Source organism: Symsagittifera roscoffensis, chromosome 10, assembly GCF_963678635.1.
Source record: "Symsagittifera roscoffensis chromosome 10, txSymRosc1.1, whole genome shotgun sequence".
Taxonomy (NCBI): domain Eukaryota; kingdom Metazoa; phylum Xenacoelomorpha; order Acoela; family Convolutidae; genus Symsagittifera; species Symsagittifera roscoffensis.
In genome coordinates, this window is record NC_087071.1 from 38,924,512 (window position 1) to 38,936,753 (window position 12,242).

The 12,242-nt window shown below is 37.6% G+C and overlaps 2 protein-coding genes across 5 annotated transcripts in view; one reads left to right on the forward strand and one right to left on the reverse strand.

Annotated features, from left to right (window-relative positions):
• Positions 1 to 12,242, reverse strand: part of LOC134855437 (adrenodoxin-like) — a 327,732-nt gene that overhangs the window by 102,198 nt on the left and 213,292 nt on the right. The window lies entirely within an intron of this gene.
• The window catches only part of LOC134855188 (uncharacterized), a 34,806-nt gene that overhangs the window by 13,054 nt on the left and 9,510 nt on the right, over positions 1 to 12,242 (forward strand). Inside the window, exons 2-4 of one of the 4 annotated variants that reach the window (XM_063871629.1) lie at positions 10,281 to 10,463; positions 11,370 to 11,423; positions 11,912 to 12,011. In XM_063871629.1, coding sequence (XP_063727699.1) covers positions 10,281 to 10,463; positions 11,370 to 11,423; positions 11,912 to 12,011 — 337 coding nt within the window. The remainder of the gene's footprint in view (positions 1 to 10,280; positions 10,464 to 11,369; positions 11,424 to 11,911; positions 12,012 to 12,242) is intronic. The other 3 variants (XM_063871630.1, XM_063871631.1, XM_063871632.1) reach the window with 3 other exon arrangements.

Sequence of the window (12,242 nt, forward strand, 5' to 3'; positions counted from 1 at the left end):
TTGACTTCCGATGTCTTGCTTGTTTTGGTATTTTTTGCATCGTGATCAGCGGCGGTTCTACCCGGAAGCTCCGTTCTTGTCAATCCACTGATGGAGTTGTTGCAGTTCCGTTTTTTGTCCCGATCTCGCCGTGTGTATGGACTAACGCTAGTTCGGATAATGAGAGCTTGTTGCCTCTATGTTAACTTGCTGTTTATCAGCTGGGAGCGGACACTCTCCCATAAGTATCCAGCTCGTTTAATGCAATTCCAGACGTCCAGTTTTGGGTTCATCCAACTACTCGTGATTGATACGCGTTTCGATGTCTCGTGTCTTTTGATACGTAATTTTTTCTTCGAACATGGATATGACCTCTTTAATTACTTGTACCTTCCACTATTTCAGCAACAGAACCTAAATTGGCCGTATCGTGAGCAAAAAGGGACATCGTGAAATGAGTTATGATTGTTTCTGAGTTGGTATTTTCAAATAGTGCGCTATAAGCGTGTTTGTTTCCTGCTAGTCATCTCCATTCAATGTCGACAGTTTTTCCAAGTTGCTCTCCTTGTTAGTTCCGTTTCTGCTGTGCCAAGGCGATTACCATTTGGTGGTAGATGTTGAAGAGTATTAGAGATGTCGGGCACCCTTCTCTGAAGCATCTTTCCGAAGTCCACGTTTCACTATCTCCGTCTTCACTCTTGCCAATTACGAGGTTGACTCATGAAGGTCGGTCAGACAGTTTAGAAAGTTGACCTTTAGCCCGTGCTCTATCAGAATTTCCCAGATCGCTGGCTTTCACACTCGCGGGTAGGCTTTTTCTAGATCTAACAGGCCTCTTCTCCATTTTGTTAATCCATGTCTTCATGGAATTGTCTCACGAGCTTTATTTCTGACTGTCACCCATTTCCGTAGAGTTGCTGGAGTATCTTCGGCGCCGATGATCCACGTGTTTCCTATGGGCTCCGCATGTATCCTTATAATAATAATATTTAATTCAGTTGATGATTATTACAATACAATATGTATATTTACAATCATCAACAAGGATTGTCTAAAAAGCCTACGGCTTATCTAGTAGACAACCTTAAACTCAAATATCAATGACAATACAGCTGTTTATGAACTTCCTTATTATCAAGCAGATAATTATCAAAAACATCGTGTATAAAAATCTTGAGTTGATGTCTCTGCAAACTTGTCACATCTTCATTCAATAAACCAGATGCAGTTATATAATTATGAATAATGATTCTTCTAACATTTATGGAATTTTGAAAACATTTCGTTCTTTGTATTTTACTATTAACTTTTCCAGAAGCAACTCTCCTAGTGAAGTACGCCACGTTATTAGTCGTGGTACTATCACAAACATTATTGTAGCAAATATCTTTAAACAGTTCGTAAACGTGAAGATCAAACACCGTTTCAATTTTATGCAGTCTGTACTTTTCAACTGTGCTCTCTCTATAATCAATTCTAAAAATAGCACGTATTATTCTCTTCTGTATTACTAAAATTTTATTTAGATCTGTTAAGTTTGCTCAGCCATAAACCAATACGCCATATTGAAGAACAGGTTTGATGTAGGATCTGTATATCAGTAGAAGCATTGTAATTTTAAATAATTTTCTGGAACGATATATTACTCCACACAGTTTAGACAATTTCTTAATAACATGTTCAATATGCATCTTGAAGTCTAACTTTGAATCAATGTATATACCCAAATACTTCGTGCAATCAACCATTTTTATGCATTCACCTTTTATATCAAGACCAATTTCTCCATTTTTCTTGCTGAAATTGAGCAGAACAGTTTTATCAGTATTCAGTGAAAGTTTATTGCAACATAAGTAATTGTAAACTATGTCAAATTCGGTTCTTAATTTCTTTCCAGAATTCTTACCAGAAGTCATGATGGATGTATCATCTGCAAAAAGTGTAGTATCTAAACTAGTGCTATCAGGTAAATCATTTATGTAAATCAAAAACAGAAGCGGACCTAGAACAGATCCTTGTGGAACTCCCGTTGATACATTTTCAAGCGTTGATCTATTATTTCCAATTTCAACATACTGCTTTCTATTAGTCAAGTAGGCTCTAATCAAATTGTTACTTTTACCCCTGATCCCATAATGATCCAATTTTTGCATCAGAATTTTGTGATCAATCGTGTCAAAAGCTTTCTTGAGATTCTCACAAATTCGGTCAGCCTCGCAACAGCCTGAATCGTAGATCGCTTAGATCGAAAACCATATTGGTTCATGTTTAAAATAGAAAATTTCTCAAAAAAATTTATGAACCTCGAATGTATAAGTTTCTCAACGACTTTGCTCAGGCAAGACAACAGCGAAATTGGTCTGTAATTACCAGGATCTGTTTTATCTCCATCTTTGAACATAGGGACCACTTTGGCATTTTTCAGTAAGTCTGGGAAAACATCAAGGTGAATGCATTCGTTAAAAATATCGGATATTAATGGTGCAATTACCACTCCTAACTGCCTGATGATTTCATTGCAAATATCATCAGGTCCACATGAGAACTTACTTTTAAGGCTATTGATAACATCTAGAACTTCTCTGTGGTTAGTTTCAAACATTACCATTGATTGCACTTGTTTTGGCGATCTACATATCGGTACTGATGAGTAAGGTATTTGCGATGCAATTTTCGACCCAATGTTACAGAAAAAAGTATTCAATTTATTCGCATCAATATGTGTCGTTGTGTTATTCCCGGTCTTTCCTATTCCTACATTTTTAAAAATCTTAAATAAATCTTTACTGTTAGTCACCTTTTCCACTTTTTTAGTATAAAAGTTCCGTTTCTCTAATCGCAGCAAGGCGTTTACTTTATTGCGAATGATTTTATAATTGACATGCGTATCAGTCGACCAGCAGGCCTGTAGTTGGCGAAGAAGTCTATCTCGTTTAAAAATTAGTTTTCTAATTTCTGGAGTTATCCATTGTGATTTCATTTTTCGTTTTTTACCATATACTTTTAATGGAGCGAATACATCTAGGCAATCGATAATTGTTTTAATCAGAAACTCAACTTTTTCATCACATGTTCCTTCCGGTACATTTTTCAACAGGTAGTTCACATCTGCTAAAAACAATATTTTTTCGGTTGATTTTTTTAGAAAAGACAGATTACGAAAAGTCAAGTTATTATCTATGTTTGAAACCACGTTAATATCGGCGAAGATAATATTGTGATCACTAATACCAGAAATTACATTATGTGTTGCAACAGGAAAATTTGAAATTATATGATCAATGCAAGTACTACTACTGTTAGTAACGCGCGTTGCTTCGTTGGCGTTATTTATAACAAAATTGTAACTTTTACTTAAATTTTTCAACCCTTTTGAGCAACTATTTTCAACCAGTGTATCAATATTAGAATCCCCAACGAACATTGTTTTTGAATTTACCATCGTTTCTAAGTTACGTTCCAGAAAACTATAAAAATGATCGATATTTATATTGGGCGGACGATAAAATACGCAAATGTTTGTTGAAGATAGAGATCCATTTTTAAGTCTAATACACAATGCCTCAATCCCATTTTCGCAAACAATATTTTCATTTATAATAAAGTCAATGCCAGTCTTAACATAAAAAGCAACACCCCCTCCCCTTTTATTGGTTCTACATCTAGAAACTATCGGTTGAAATCCCGGAATATTGTACATTGCCAATGGGTCTGTTTCAGTTAGCCAAGTTTCCGAAAGGCAGATAATCGATAGGTTTTCGTTATAAGTTTCAATAAATCCCACTAAATTGTCAAAATTGCATCGCAAGGATCTTATATTTAGAAAAAGAAGTGTTTTATCAGCTGGCAAAGTCATCGATTAGGTTTTTAAAAATGCTAAGTATCAGTAGGTTCGATCTCACCCGCGTCCTCCTACTCTATCACATTGACCGGCGCTTTTGCCATTTTTCCAGGTGGTGAGCTTACCACTGCGATTACATTTTCAATTAGACCACACAATTTGTCCAGTTTATCTTCCATATCAACGTTCTCTCGTTGCCTCTTCTCCCCTCTAGGTTTTCCATACATTGCATATTTGTTTTTCGCAGTACCATGTTTCATTTGGAATAACTCATTTCTGGAATAAGAAGACTCGTCGATTATCTGTGTATTTCCCTGAATTCCTGTATCCATTTTGTTACCATCTAATTCTTCCGAAAATCCGCTGGCAACTTTGTCAATCTCACCGCGACTGTTAACTGGAACCCATTTATTATTTATTCTGAGAAGTGGTTGACAATTGTTTGTTTTAAATTTCAAACCTTTCTCTTTTGCATAATTCACTGTATCTCGGTCAATTTCTGGAAGCCTCTCAACGATGAAAATATTCTTCGTCGATTCATTGTCCGTTAACGTAAATCTGTTTCGCCATACATAGTCACGCTGCCCATTGTAAATAAATTTAACAATAATTGGTTTTTTCTCTGCATTACCCGGTAAATAGTGACATGCAGCTTGGATGTCACATTCGCGAACTTTTCCCAGCCTTGCTGTGATCTGTAGAGCTGTTTCCATTATGGGTAATGTCTTGCCCTTTATGTTTGGAGTGGTCCCGTTGCTTGGGTGCAATTTTTTTATTCTTGTTTCGACTTAATGTGAGGGGTTTTGTGATCGGAGTATGACATTTCACTGCGCGTCCTCATTTCTTTCATCTGCAGATGCCTGTTTTTTTTTCTTCTCATAGTGAACCCGTCAGTCTTGATTCACCTGCTGAGGTTTTATGGAACCAGGTACCTCGGGTTGCGTGTCCCGAGTAACCGTTTATCCATTCTATGCCTTGTTATTCGCACAATTGCGATAGGTCGCTGTCTTGATCTTTAGTTGGTGTCAGAAGGCCAGATCTAATGCATTTTAAGAATCCAATGAGACTGTTGTGGTCACCTCCTATGATCAGGAAACTGTCTGGCGTGGATCTGGTCAGTAAATTTTAGAGGTCTTTCCTGTATGCGTCTATAGCTTCCGGACCATGCGTACTTACAGGTTGATATTTTGATATTAATGCTAGCCTATTGATCTTGATGTAAGTTGCCCTGTCTCTTAAAATCCATTTTCTGGTTTCCTCTATTCCACTCATCGAGGGCTGAGCGTCTCAAGATGAAACCACACTTTGCAGAGTGGATAACAATAGTGATTTCGTCGCGTACTCCCATCCAAAGGACGCCTGGGCCCTCAGATTGGATCTCCGATATCATGGTGATCTCTCAACTTTTCGTCCTTCGTTCCAGGTTGTTGTCATTACTGCCTTTCTGTCTACAGCCTACGAAAAAGGCTGTGGGGTGGGATAATTGACCTATGTTTTTGATTTTTTCTTCATTTTCTCAAAAACTAACGTACCAAATCTGAGATTTTGGATTTTTTGAAAAGAACGGATTTGAAAAGCTCTTCTCCATAAGCGGCTACACTCATTTTTTTAACACAAAATTATGGGCCTCGGAATAGTCAAATTTTCAATTTTTTAACCGTTTTTAATCTTTTTAAACGTTTCTCGAAAATTAACCTCCCAAACTTGAGTTTTTGGGCTCAATGGAGATAACGTATAATGGGAAGCGCCCCTGCCTTATCGGCCACTCACAATTTTTGTACACTAAAGGTTATCGTCCTCGGAAATTTTTTAATTTTTGAACGTTTTTTTTCTAAATTTAGCGAATAATACATCCCATATCTGAGATTTTGGGTCCAATTGCAAAAAATGGTTGTAAGAAGCTATTTTGCATACGCGTCTACTTCCAAATTCTTAGTTACAAAAATTATGGCCCTCGGAAAATTTTGATTTTTTTTCCGTTTTTGAAACTTTTTTGAGACCCTACGAAATCTGAGTGTTTGTGTTCAATCGAAATTCAGGTTGGATGAATTTCTTCCTCATTAGTGGCTACGCCAATTTTTTAAAATCAAAAAGCTATGGTTCTCGGAAGTGTCAACTTTCTGATTTGTTGACCGTTTTTTGGGAGTTTTCTCGATAACAACCCTTACTAATCTGATCTCATAACCTTGCTTAATCTACACAACAGGTTGTTAAAAGCTTACTTCATAACTTGTTACGCACAGTTTTTTATGGTCTTGAAATAAGTGAAAGTTATGAAACTTTGACCGTTTTTGGATTTTTTACTGTGCTCGAAAATTACCGTTTTAGTTCTCATGTCAAACTTTTACATCCAGTTTTAGCTGTACATAGGTTTCCTTCATCGAGACATACGAAATATCTGTTACAACAGTTTTTTTCAACATCTTTTTCTCGACTTGTGCTTTTTTACGATTTTGTTGTATCTTCCTTGCCTTACCATGGAACCTTAACACTTGCTTGATTTTTTTCTAGTCGGCCTAGAGGTAACGCGATTGCCTTGGACCCTTAGGTCTGGGGTTGGAGTTCGGTCCGACCTTGTTTTTTGGTATATATGATTTTGAACATGTTTTTTTTGCCGGACTTTCATTTGTCTGCCTGTATTTTTTTGGGCTTTATTGCAACATGGGATTTTTCTTATGTTGTCAGCGTTTCTCGTAAATCCAAGTGTTTTTGGTCTGCTCCTGTAGTTTATAAACTTAATAGCCCTGATGTTGTATATTTTCTTTCGTTTTCGTTTTTTTTTTCGCTAAACGGCTCTATTCGGCCTAGATTGTTTCAGCTTATGTTTTATTGGCTCAGTTACCTTATGTTGATTACTTCAATGGCAAAAGTTGATGGATAGTTTTCGGAGAAATAAAATTAGGTTATGCTAATTGTTTTTTTTTTCGCTTAAATCTTTTTTCGGCCTCAGTTGCCCTCAGCCGCCATATTTAGAAAAAGAAGTGTTTTATCAGCTGGCAAAGTCATCGATTAGGTTTTTAAAAATGCTAAGTATCAGTAGGTTCGATCTCACCCGCGTCCTCCTACTCTATCACATTGACCGGCGCTTTTGCCATTTTTCCAGGTGGTGAGCTTACCACTGCGATTACATTTTCAATTAGACCACACAATTTGTCCAGTTTATCTTCCATATCAACGTTCTCTCGTTGCCTCTTCTCCCCTCTAGGTTTTCCATACATTGCATATTTGTTTTTCGCAGTACCATGTTTCATTTGGAATAACTCATTTCTGGAATAAGAAGACTCGTCGATTATCTGTGTATTTCCCTGAATTCCTGTATCCATTTTGTTACCATCTAATTCTTCCGAAAATCCGCTGGCAACTTTGTCAATCTCACCGCGACTGTTAACTGGAACCCATTTATTATTTATTCTGAGAAGTGGTTGACAATTGTTTGTTTTAAATTTCAAACCTTTCTCTTTTGCATAATTCACTGTATCTCGGTCAATTTCTGGAAGCCTCTCAACGATGAAAATATTCTTCGTCGATTCATTGTCCGTTAACGTAAATCTGTTTCGCCATACATAGTCACGCTGCCCATTGTAAATAAATTTAACAATAATTGGTTTTTTCTCTGCATTACCCGGTAAATAGTGACATGCAGCTTGGATGTCACATTCGCGAACTTTTCCCAGCCTTGCTGTGATCTGTAGAGCTGTTTCCATTATGGGTAATGTCTTGCCCTTTATGTTTGGAGTGGTCCCGTTGCTTGGGTGCAATTTTTTTATTCTTGTTTCGACTTAATGTGAGGGGTTTTGTGATCGGAGTATGACATTTCACTGCGCGTCCTCATTTCTTTCATCTGCAGATGCCTGTTTTTTTTTCTTCTCATAGTGAACCCGTCAGTCTTGATTCACCTGCTGAGGTTTTATGGAACCAGGTACCTCGGGTTGCGTGTCCCGAGTAACCGTTTATCCATTCTATGCCTTGTTATTCGCACAATTGCGATAGGTCGCTGTCTTGATCTTTAGTTGGTGTCAGAAGGCCAGATCTAATGCATTTTAAGAATCCAATGAGACTGTTGTGGTCACCTCCTATGATCAGGAAACTGTCTGGCGTGGATCTGGTCAGTAAATTTTAGAGGTCTTTCCTGTATGCGTCTATAGCTTCCGGACCATGCGTACTTACAGGTTGATATTTTGATATTAATGCTAGCCTATTGATCTTGATGTAAGTTGCCCTGTCTCTTAAAATCCATTTTCTGGTTTCCTCTATTCCACTCATCGAGGGCTGAGCGTCTCAAGATGAAACCACACTTTGCAGAGTGGATAACAATAGTGATTTCGTCGCGTACTCCCATCCAAAGGACGCCTGGGCCCTCAGATTGGATCTCCGATATCATGGTGATCTCTCAACTTTTCGTCCTTCGTTCCAGGTTGTTGTCATTACTGCCTTTCTGTCTACAGCCTACGAAAAAGGCTGTGGGGGGGGGGATAATTGACCTATGTTTTTGATTTTTTCTTCATTTTCTCAAAAACTAACGTACCAAATCTGAGATTTTGGATTTTTTGAAAAGAACGGATTTGAAAAGCTCTTCTCCATAAGCGGCTACACTCATTTTTTTAACACAAAATTATGGGCCTCGGAATAGTCAAATTTTCAATTTTTTAACCGTTTTTAATCTTTTTAAACGTTTCTCGAAAATTAACCTCCCAAACTTGAGTTTTTGGGCTCAATGGAGATAACGTATAATGGGAAGCGCCCCTGCCTTATCGGCCACTCACAATTTTTGTACACTAAAGGTTATCGTCCTCGGAAATTTTTTAATTTTTGAACGTTTTTTTTTCTAAATTTAGCGAATAATACATCCCATATCTGAGATTTTGGGTCCAATTGCAAAAAATGGTTGTAAGAAGCTATTTTGCATACGCGTCTACTTCCAAATTCTTAGTTACAAAAATTATGGCCCTCGGAAAATTTTGATTTTTTTTCCGTTTTTGAAACTTTTTTGAGACCCTACGAAATCTGAGTGTTTGTGTTCAATCGAAATTCAGGTTGGATGAATTTCTTCCTCATTAGTGGCTACGCCAATTTTTTAAAATCAAAAAGCTATGGTTCTCGGAAGTGTCAACTTTCTGATTTGTTGACCGTTTTTTGGGAGTTTTCTCGATAACAACCCTTACTAATCTGATCTCATAACCTTGCTTAATCTACACAACAGGTTGTTAAAAGCTTACTTCATAACTTGTTACGCACAGTTTTTTATGGTCTTGAAATAAGTGAAAGTTATGAAACTTTGACCGTTTTTGGATTTTTTACTGTGCTCGAAAATTACCGTTTTAGTTCTCATGTCAAACTTTTACATCCAGTTTTAGCTGTACATAGGTTTCCTTCATCGAGACATACGAAATATCTGTTACAACAGTTTTTTCAACATCTTTTTCTCGACTTGTGCTTTTTTACGATTTTGTTGTATCTTCCTTGCCTTACCATGGAACCTTAACACTTGCTTGATTTTTTTCTAGTCGGCCTAGAGGTAACGCGATTGCCTTGGACCCTTAGGTCTGGGGTTGGAGTTCGGTCCGACCTTGTTTTTTGGTATATATGATTTTGAACATGTTTTTTTTGCCGGACTTTCATTTGTCTGCCTGTATTTTTTTGGGCTTTATTGCAACATGGGATTTTTCTTATGTTGTCAGCGTTTCTCGTAAATCCAAGTGTTTTTGGTCTGCTCCTGTAGTTTATAAACTTAATAGCCCTGATGTTGTATATTTTCTTTCGTTTTCGTTTTTTTTTCGCTAAACGGCTCTATTCGGCCTAGATTGTTTCAGCTTATGTTTTATTGGCTCAGTTACCTTATGTTGATTACTTCAATGGCAAAAGTTGATGGATAGTTTTCGGAGAAATAAAATTAGGTTATGCTAATTGTTTTTTTTTTCGCTTAAATCTTTTTTCGGCCTCAGTTGCCCTCATCCGCCTTTTTACCTCGATGAGGTATTGGCGTCACCCATGTAGAACTGCCCGCCACTGGTTTCGATCGCTGGCAACTGTTTCCAGGTGATCTTTCCAGATCGCTCTGAAGACGCGACGGAAGCTTTTTTCTGCTTTTTTCTTCATGATCCTCTCGCACGAAAGTTTTACCCAACCTGGCGGTCTCTTCCCAGATGGATCTGGTTTGGCCACGGATAGGATCTTGGGGTATCGAAAGGAATCCCTGCGCATAACACGCCCGAGGGCGTCTACACACTTTTTATTGCCTTATTGACTGCTCGGTTAATGCTAAAAGCTTATTACTTTTAGTTGTGTTTTTTACTTGTTTTTTTTTTTGACAAAAACGATTTTTTGAAGATTTTTTCTTTATTTTTTGATTTTGATTCGATGTTTATCATAGTCATTCATTTTTTTATCGCAAGTGGTGCGGAGCGCAGCTACGCTTCAGTCGTTTCTGTTTTTAAATATTACCATTGTCCTTTGTTTGTAGAATAGAGACACTCTTGTGGCGAGTCCTGCTGCATGCAATGGCGGGATGGGAGATGTAGCTCAGGAGTTGCACAATCTGCAGCTCATCAAACAGCAGATGATCACGAATGAGTTTGTGAGAGCAACTGGATATAACCAGGACCAAGCTGTGCGCATACTAAATCACTTCAAGTGGGATTATCAGGTAAGGCTTAGAAGTAATTGTTTAAAGTGTTTTTCACTTTTTCGACCCAAATTCGGAAATATAACATTTATGTTTTTTAATGAGCTGCTCCCACCTGATTGGTTGAATCCAAAATAATTGTTGAAGCAAAATTAGTGGTTGAAAGAGCAATTCATTTCGGTTAATGTTTGTTAACATTCGGGAATACATTTAACTGCTCTATCGAAACCAAGATAATACACCATAGTGTTAATTCTGGCAACCAAGAAGTCTGCTGTTTAAGCTGTCGCAAAGTAATCAGTTAGCAATCGCGCTTCAATTTTTATGCGGCTTTATCGATATTGTAGTCGTTTTTTGGGCCGTATACGTTAAAAAAACGGATTGTAACTATTAATTGAAAAAGCTTTTGGAAAACTTTGAAATTCAAAAATTAATTGACTGGCATGATAGGCAGGGGCGAATTTAACCCCCTCAGTGATTCGACTCCCTGCCGACCCAAAGGGTCCCCCCTTTGATACTTTTTAAGAAATCAATTTTTGCCGATCGACCCTTAAATTTTTGCCGAACGACCTTGAGGGGGGATGGGGGGAGCGCGTGCCGAAAAAACGCGATTTTCGGTCAAAATTTTCCAATAAGTGCCTACTAACGCCTTTTTTGGCCTATTTTTTTTCAAAATTTTGGATGTGGCGCAGAAAATTTGGCCAAAACAGGGACTATTTAGTGCTTTAGGAGAGCTCGGAAAATCAATTTTGTCGACCTAAAAAAAAAGTCGCCAAAATTTTCGATTTTTTTTTGAAAATCCGCCTCCCCCTCGAAAAAATTCTGGATCCGCTCCTGATGATAGGCATTTGAGTCGGTCGAAATTCGTTCGTAGAAGAAGTTTATCAGTTTGGTGTTCTCTGAATCACAAACTGGTAATCATTTCAGGCTGCTGTGAGTGACTTCTTTGACGAAGTGAGAGTGATCAAAGAGAACAGCCAAGTAAGTACTCGATATGCCTCAATTTTGAAAGGTTCTTGGAATCTGCGATTTTTTTACAGCAGAGAAATTGGCGCCTTTCCGTATATGATTTCACATATGCTTCTGAATTGGAAAGTTGATAATCAAGTCGTGCATTGTGCAAATAGTTAACAGAATTTTTTCATTGTTTCTCGGTCAGAATTATTCGACATATGACAGAAAGTGTGCCTAGTCTCGGCGTTTAAAAAGTGATCGTTTACTGAAGCTTTTTGGATTTTGTTACTTACGCGCGGCTGAACCTGGGCTGAATATACCTGTTTCTTTTAACACAACTTCATTATCGGAAAACCTAAGTCGAGGTGTTTTTTTTTTGTAGTTCTTATCATCAGGTTTCTCGAGCAGACGTGAAATTAGGAAAAAAAAATTTACAATGGACGTTTTTTGCCTTATCCTGCTTTCTTAAAATAGAGTAACGGTTGTGAGTTTCTTTCAGTATTGATTTTTTTCAGCAGCAGCAGACGAGTGTGGCCTTCCCTCCCCACAACACCCCACTCACTCCGCCCGCATTCCCCTCAGAGATGACGCTCTCTTTCAACCACCTTCTACAAGGTAACAACCAATCACTGAAAAATACCCTAAATAAGAATGGTTCGTTGCTGTGCAAATACCACAGATGTTCCAATCACAGTAGTGAAGTTTTGAAGGTAGTGAATCCTCTTAAACAAAAAAAATCATCAAGACTTATATAAAATTTCCGAAGTTAAACCGCGAAAAATCAAATTTTAGCGTAAACAATTTTTTACGATTTTTTTACTGAAAAAAAAAACAAACAAAAAAATC